Source organism: Anomaloglossus baeobatrachus, chromosome 2 (assembly GCF_048569485.1).
Source record: "Anomaloglossus baeobatrachus isolate aAnoBae1 chromosome 2, aAnoBae1.hap1, whole genome shotgun sequence".
NCBI classification, from domain to species: domain Eukaryota; kingdom Metazoa; phylum Chordata; class Amphibia; order Anura; family Aromobatidae; genus Anomaloglossus; species Anomaloglossus baeobatrachus.
Genome location: NC_134354.1, coordinates 670,224,924 through 670,233,589, shown reverse-complemented (window position 1 = coordinate 670,233,589; position 8,666 = coordinate 670,224,924). Strand labels below are relative to the sequence as shown.

The 8,666-nt window shown below is 47.4% G+C and overlaps 1 protein-coding gene across 1 annotated transcript in view; it reads left to right on the top strand.

Moving 5' to 3' along the window:
* The first annotated feature begins 7,094 nt into the window (after positions 1–7,094).
* Positions 7,095–8,666, top strand: part of LOC142289952 (uncharacterized) — a 1,627-nt gene continuing 55 nt past the window's right edge. Inside the window, exons 1-4 of the mRNA XM_075333896.1 lie at positions 7,095–7,997; positions 8,069–8,197; positions 8,280–8,413; positions 8,487–8,666. The exon at positions 8,487–8,666 is cut by the window's right edge and continues 55 nt beyond it. Coding sequence (XP_075190011.1) covers positions 7,095–7,997; positions 8,069–8,197; positions 8,280–8,413; positions 8,487–8,666 — 1,346 coding nt within the window. The remainder of the gene's footprint in view (positions 7,998–8,068; positions 8,198–8,279; positions 8,414–8,486) is intronic.

Sequence of the window (8,666 nt, the reverse complement as noted above, 5' to 3'; positions counted from 1 at the left end):
CCATACACCAGAGTTCTCAGGGAACTCCATATAACTCTCCGGATTGAGCCACCTGGGTAATTAAAAAAAAACAAAAGAAAGGAAAAGAAAGTAAAGATAAGCAGGAGCGTTATATTTACCGAGTCCCCCGCATGGCTGTAACACTAATTTCAGGGCCACTCATTATCTTCATACATAATCACTGCTTCTTCACCGACCGGCAGTCCCGGTGTCTCTGATTGCAGTCAGACCGCGCTTCCACCCTGTGTGACAGCATGTCTGATTGCTTTGTTTCACACGCGCTGTCTGCATATCTATAGTGGTGTAAAAATAAATAAAAAAAATTGGCATAGTGTTCCCCCATATTATGATACCCAGCAGAGATGAAGCATGCAGCTACAGGTTGCAGCTCCCAGCCATTTGCTTATCTTGGCTGTGTATCAAAATAAGAGGGACCCCTTTTGGCTTTTATAAAAATTTATTTATTTAAATAAATAATTTTAAAAAACTGATTGCGGTCCCCCTCAATTTTGATACCCAGGCATGATAAAGGCGACAGCTGAGGGCTAATATTCTCAGGCGAAGGAAAGCCATGGTTATTGCCACCCAGCCTAAAAATAGCAGCCTGCAGCCACCCATAATTGTCACAAGTGGAGGTTCACTGCGTAATTTTGAGCAGGCAGTGAAAACTGCCAAGGCCTTCTAGTTCACTAGCAAATTTACAGCAGGCAGTACTAACTAACAATACTTAGAAATGTGGTTCACTTGCTAATTTGGAGCAGGCAGTAATAAGTAACAATACCTATTTAGATCCTTCACTGGCATGTCTTTAGCAGGCACTGACAAGTAGCAATCCCTATTTCTATCATTAAATGCCGATTTGTGGCACACACCTTTCCCTACACTGCATGTCCCTACTCTACACTCTCAACTACCTATCATTAAACAAGCAAAGCTAATTGTCTAGCAGCAGCACCTTCCCTATTGTTTCACATTCACAAAATGGTGCCTATGCTGCATGTCCACATTTTATCTGCAGACAGACATGTAACTTAGGCAGCCAATGACACAAGCCTTTATGTCTGAACTTTGTGGATATTTGCTGCACCGTAATTGACTGCAGGAACATCTGCAAATAAAGTTAGAAAAAAAAAGGGCTCCACGCACCTTTTGGCTTCTCCTGAGTCTCCACCCCCTCCACTCATTAAAGGCATCCCCCATTTATCATACAGCACCACAATCCTATCCAAAAAGCATAACATGTTATTACAAAAGCAGTTTTTAAAAACATGATCAGTAGGGACGGGCGAACCCCCCGATGTTCGGTGTTCGGGAGACTCGCCCGAACGTTTTGTAAACTTCGCATTCGGGTTCTGATATAACGCGAACTTGCGTCCGAACACCGAACTTGGACTTTACAGTTATGTTAATGGGCGGGGGGCTGTAAAATACAGAATATAGTTAATAAACATTGTCATTATACTTTCAGGTCCTGCGACGCGTCCTGCAGACTCTGTCTCCCACCGCTTCTCATCGCTGTGCCCTCCCGGTAACCAGAACTGATGATAGGACCTTCTGTGACGTCATAGCATGTGACCAGTCACGTGTATTATCTCATTGGCTACAGACTGGTCACATGGCTATGACGTCATGCTAGGTCCAGTCAGTGCGTCTTGCCAGTATGCGGTGATCGCCTGAGCATCTCCATACTCAGTATACTCAACGAGTTCTGTGCACTGGCGAGATGCTCGGGCACATGCCTGGCTCCAGGTACCTGCATGTCGGCGCTCTTTACAGAGTCAGCCCACATGCAGGGATTGGCTGCCACAGCCGGTGAATAGCGGCGCCGGAAATCAGGTGATCGGAGATCACCGTTGGTATAGTAACCCGCCTGTCAGATTACTATTGCAACGGTGGCAGCAGTGATGTCACCGCTTACCAACCCGCAGCCTCTGATCACTGAGTGAATAGACAGCGCAGGGAGCAGAAGTGTTCTTCCTCCCATGCAGTGCTGTCGATGTAACAGAGCTGCATGGCTTGAATGAGAAAGAAAACAGAAGACCAGGATCGTGGAGTGGTGAGAGGGAGTAATAAACATGGAGTCTCTAAGTGTGTCTGTGTATTTAATTCTAATAAAGTATTTTTTCTCTGTGTGGTGTCTTTTTTTTTTAACCCTTTATTGGAGATTCTTAATGGCCAGGTCAAACTGAATCTCTGGCTTAATACTAGCTGGTAAAACAAAGCTAGTATTAAACCCTTATTACCCAGCATGCCACCCGTCAGAAGGGCCACTTTAAGAGTTGGATACAGCGCCAGAAGGTGGCGCTTCTATGAAAGCGCTATTTTCTGGGGCGGCTGCGGACTGCAATTCACAACGGGGGGGCCCAGAAAGTTTGGGCCAACCTGCTCTGCGTATTTCAATCCCCAGCTGCCTAGTTGTACCTGGCTGGACACAAAAATGGGGCGAAGCCCATGTCGTGTTTTTTTTAATTATTTCATGAAATTCATGAAATAATTAATAAAAGGGCTTCCCTATATTTTTAGTTCCAAGCCGGGTACAAATAGGCAGCTGGGGGTTATGGGCAGCCCGTACCTGCCTGCTGTACCTGGCTAGAATACAAAAATATGGCGAAGCCCACGTCATTTTTTTTTTTTTTTTTAGTTTTTTGGCAAAAAAACTTAAAAAGAAAAAAAAAAGAAGCTTACATGGATTTAACATTGACAGTGAAGGTAACACCAAGCAGTGAGGTTTAGCAGCCAGTAGCTGCATGGATTACCCTTAACTAGCAATACAAAAAATGCAGCGGACGCCCACGCATTTTTTTTTTATTTATTTAAATAACTAAAAAAAAGGGGCTTCCCCGTATTTTGATTGCCTGACATCACAGTACTGTAAAAATAAATAAATCATTAAAAAAAAATGAGGTAGCGCTCCACGGTATTTTTGATTCTCAACGCATATAAAGCAGACGGCTACGGGTTGCCACCCCCATCTGCCTGGCGTTACCTTGGCTGGCAATCAAAATACAGGGAAGCCCGTTATTTTTTTTTTATTTAAAAAAATAATTTTAACAAAAATGCATGCTGTATTTTGATCGCCAGTCAGGTAAAGCCAGGCAGCTGGAAGCTGGGATTCTCCGCAGCCCGCAGCCGCCCCTGGAAATGGCGCATTGTTTATTAGCGCCATTTCCAGGTGCTTTACCCGGCTCGTCCAGCGGCCGTGATGGCGGTGGCTCACTGGATAATAAAGGGGTTAATACCAGCTTTGTATTCTCAGATGGTATTAAGCCCGAAATTCATAGTGTCACGCCAAAATAGACATGGTCACCATGAATTTCTAGGAAACAGTAAAAGAACACAACACAGAGAATTTTTTTTATTAAAAATAAAACAAAAAACATTTAGAAATAAAAAAAATCCTTAGTCCGACGTAATCCACTGGGACAGCAATGTCAACTCTGCTTCATCACTGTGCACAGACACAGTCTATACACAGTGAGCAGCAAAGCGCATTGTCAACTCTGCTTCATCACTGTGCACAGACAGTGTCTATACATAGTGAGAAGCACAGAGCGCTATGTCAGGTCTGCTACATTGCTCTGGACAGGGCGATGAAGCAGAGGCTGACAGTGAGGGGATGATTGCACTTGCGTCTCGCATTGCATCACCCCACTCTCCCGACAGCAGCACCTCAGCTGCATGGAAATACATGCAGCTGACCCACTGCCGTCGGGAGATTGTGCGCCGTGATGCGATGACACTCGCATCACGGCACGCCAGGACCTGTGATGACGTCATACTCACGTGACCAGTCTGTAGCCAGTGAGGTAATACAACATTCACATGTGACTGGTCGCATGGGTATGACATCATGGTCACGGGAGGTCCTTTTAGCCACAGTTGCTTACCGGGGGGAACAGCAATGATCGGACGGACGCAGAAGCAGAGGCGCTGGGAGGCAGAGTCTGCAGGACATCGCGGGACCTGTAAATATGATCAGAATGTTTGTTTTTTTTAATAACATGCTTTTTTTTAAAAAGCTTCTGGAACCGAACGGTTACACGAACGTCCCAGAAAGTTCGTGTTCGTGGTCATGTGCACGAACACCATGTGTTAGTTACGGACACCGAATTTTACAGTTCGGGTTCGCCCGTCCCTAATGATCAGTAATCAAGCAAAACCAAACATTGCTGACTTTTGGGGAAAGTGCCTGGGTTACCGAGCCCAAACCAAACAGACTAAGGCTCGAACCGAATTTGAACTTGGCAAAGCTTTATCTAACAGGTTTGCTCATCTCTACTCTGAAAGCTGGCAAAGATATTTTTCTGGTTAGCCAATAAATGTATCACTCCTAGAATAGTTTTGGGCATAAAAGTATTTACATCGACACATTGGTTGTTAAACGTTGTAACCAGACCGGCATTGTCCTCCTCCTTTTAAAGAATTTTTTCAGACGGATCATCATAAAGTAGCTGATTTCTAGGAGTTAATTTAGTGTGCTATATCCACAGCAAATCTGTCTGTGACCATAACCAAAATCTCTAAATCTTTGATACAGCTCATGAGATTCTTTTTTTAAAAGTATTCTGATCAGAGCAAACTTCATCACCATATTGCCGTCATATATCACACTGCAGATTTGATCAACTGCACATTGAACGACACATGATGTTGGTGAGAGCTGACATGGAGTCTCTGTATACATCCATTCTTCGGCCCACAGATGGATTAAAGGCGTTTGCTTGGTTCTTTCAGTCCAGCAATATTGAACCATCAATAGGAGAACTCCTTTTGATTTTGCTTGAAAATATTCTGACACACAGTTGCTTCACCTTCAGAAATCACACAATTACAAGGTACAGTGATAGGGGCATCCTGTGTCTCTTCATATGCAATTCTTTTTTTAAGGGGCCATGGGAATGCAATATTTTTTTTGAAGCAACCCCATCAAAGACATTGATAAAGTGCTTAGTTGGAAGAAAAATATATAGATGATATCCTGTTTGTGTGGAAAGGCTCCCCAAAACAATTGGATTCCTTCATAACCAATCTTAATAACAACTATTTAAAGGGAAGGTATCGTAAAAAAAAAATTCAATAACTGAAAAAATGTGAAGTAATAATGTTTTAATGTTTTGTTTAAATATTATTATTTGTTTTTAATTGAGCAAAATATAAAAAAAAAATTAAAAAGTTTGATATTTTCCACTGTTAAACACTAGGGGGAGCAGCTGCTGAAATCCTACAGAAATCCCACTGTAAAAAAAGCTCACATTACAGCCTCCCCCTCCTAATCTGAGTGTTCACAACAGATAACAGAGGATGACATGTAGGGACACAGTGCAGAGCCATTTTGTTGATCACCATAATGTCTAAAGTGTCACCAAGGACAGCAGGAGTATCACACAGGATTGGATTAGATACACAACTCAGCAGACAGTATCACACAGGATAGGATTAGATACACAGCTCTGCAGACATCACACAGGATAGGATCCAGTTAGCACCGCTGTTGGTGACTTTCACCCATACGGATGGCAGCCCAGTGGATGGCAGCCCAGTGGATGGCAGCCCCGTGGATGGCAGCCCCGTGGATGGCAGCCCCGTAGTTGGCAGCCCCGTAGTTACCGCAACAAAGAAAGCACGTACCTGCTGATCACCCGAACGGGTGCGGACGCTCGACTTCCATGCGTACGAATGGCGGCCCAGTGGATGACTCAACAAAGACACACCCAGGTGATCAACCGAACAGGTGCGGACGCTCGACTTCCACGCACGCGTACGGATGGCAGCCCAGTGGATGACTCATCAAAGACACGCCCAGGTGATCAACCGAACAGGTGCGGACGCCAAGGACCGATAACACGAGTGCAGCCACAGCTAGTCGGTCAAACAGGACGCCGTACACCGCTATGTGATCCCGCTAACGATGGAACCGTAAGTAAACTGCGATGTATGACCAACTAAAATTATCTGAATGCCTTAAAATAACATGTAGCGCCTCTCGCTTTAGCCACCGGCGTACAGCCCTCACGTGCCCCGTTTGTCATACGGCAAGCAAATATCTGTCTACCCACCTGCACCTCCGGGGTCCCTGCACCTCCGGAAGGTCGGGGTCCCGGCACCTCCGGAAGGTCGCAGGAGCCTGAAATTTTCCAGCTTTCATCCAAGCGCCGAGGGCAGTCGGGCAAGAGTGCCCGGGGCCCCGCTCGGGCTCCTGGGGGCCCCGGCACCTCCGGAAGGTCGCGGGGGCCTGAAAATGTTCAGGTTTTATCCAAATCACGGGGGGAATAAGTCCAGAATTCGCCCGGGGGCCCCCCGGACAAAAAAACAAAGAAAACGCACACGCGATTTCGATGCGTTTTTGCCTGTGAACTTTCCCTCGTGGCCCTAGGGGCCCAGGCATGCCAACGCGGGGTTCCCCTTTGAGCTCCGTGGGTGTCAGCGGGGCATGCGCGAAAAACAATCCGGGCTCGACTTCCACGCGTTCGGATGGCAGTCTGGGGTCCCCCGGACAAAGAAACGCACACGCGATATCGATGCGTTTTGGCCCGAGAACGTACCCTCGGGGCCCAGGCACCAGCGGGACATGCGCGAAAAACAGTCCGCGGCTCGGGAGTCCTCCGGCATAGTCAGCGCTCGCTGACTACGGAAGTCTGAAAATGTTGAAAATTATTCAAAGTCCCAAGGACTCTCTGGCGAGATTGCCTGGAGCCCTTTTCGGATACAGGGGGCTGCCGACGCCGGTCAGATCTCGGAAGTCTGAAAAATGTATTTTTTTTTTCTCTCGTTTCAGCCACCGGCGTACAGCCCTCACGTGCCCCGTTTGTCATACGGCAAGCAAATATCTGTCTACCCACCTGCGAAGGGTTTGCATGCGGAGACTGACCGACTCCGAGATAGAAGAGGCGTTGACCTCGGCGAAGCGCTGTCTAGACCGAGTTGCAGGAAAAGGTACTACCGTTCAATTTTGCGACCTCAAGCCTCTCGCATCCCTGGACGAGGTAGTGTTTTTTTTGGAACAACGCGGATTTTTGGTGACAGGCAAGCCGCGTTTGGACTCCATACATACACCATCTGTATCCGTTAGTGGGGGAGAGACCGCAACAGACGAGATGCCGCATCAAAGTCAGCAGGAACGGGATTCACAGGTTGAACATGACCCGCTCCCTGTTCTATCCGCTGACGACTCGGAGGGACCGGGCCCGGAGGCAGAAATTACCGCTAACATGTCTGAACATCTATCCGACGGGGAGGCCCCAGATGCTAGTACACAAAGGGAGGGACCGGGCCCGGAAGCAGAAATTACCGCTAACATGTCTGAACATCTATCCGACGGGGAGGCCCCAGATGCTAGTACACAAAGGGAGCGGGACACGCAATGGAGGATACCGAGCCGCACAGCTTCAAGAGCCGCTGGCCTGTACAAACGCCACTCCGCTAACCACCCCATGCTTAGGGAGTACGCACAGTACCTGAAGGGTACCCTTCAGACACGGGGTTGGAAGGCAGAGGTCTCAAATATCGCCAGATTTCTTTACTACGTGAACCCCAGAACCGTTAGCCTCGAGTACCTACGAAGACCCGCCAAGACGAACGATTTTTTTACCAAGCTGTGTAGCTTGCCGCTCACGAAGGCAACAGCGCTGGTAATGCTTAAACACGTACGAAGATTTACCTCGTATCATATGAATGCAACAAATTTAAGCATATCTAGGCCGCAACTTTATCGTGCCTGTGAGATCTTCATGAGCTCTACAACTGACCTCCAAAAGATATTATACAAGGGGACGTGTCGAGAAATTGTTTGCAAGCGGTACGACGCACTAATGCGCCCTACGAAGACACCGGAAGAATGCCGCCGGCTATTGGAGGTGGCAAAACCGTCATTTCTTGCCCGAATACGTGGAATTGAAAGACGGAGAGTGAATACAGCCGACTCAGAAGTGACCCGTTATCTCCAGGCACTCTTAATATTGCAGCACCTACAGAGGCCATGCGTTGTACAGAACATGACGGTAAGTAGGGTCCAGACCTGCGCGGTCCGGTGCTGTAGATCAGGGGTTTTTCTAACGTTCTCCTATAACAGATTGCAGAGTGGAACGAGAGGACGGAATACATCCACCGCGGACTGCGCTACACTATTATCGGCGTTAAGGAGCATAAAGTCGCTTCGAAACAAGTAGCCGCATTTGTGCTCTCGGAGCAAGAAGAGTCGGTAAGGCAACACATTTAGGGCTTGCGAACCCCGTTTGACCCATTCCGTCTTGCGCCAGGCGCTTAATTGATTTTTTTTTCAGTGGTTTACGATTTATGCCGAAACAATCAGGCCGCACTTCACCAGGAGCTGTGCCGCGGAGCAGGCATTCTTCGTATCGGCTAGCGGTCAGCGTATACGGTGTCCTTCGAGCAACCTCCGGCAATACCACTTAAGGTGAGCTTCTCACTGAGCCAGTTTTTAAACCAGGGCGGAAATTATGTACTTATTCTGTCGTCTTGCTCCACAGCTACAAGCTGCCGCTCGTAACCAGCCGAACGGTACGAAGAGTATGCGAAACATGGACTCTGCCGCATTATACCGACGCTGAGAAGCGCCTCTTCGCCCGGTACTTGGCGCATTCAAACGAGATGGCGGAGAAGGTTTACCGGGAAAAAACGATAGAAGACATGTGTCAGGCCCGGGAACT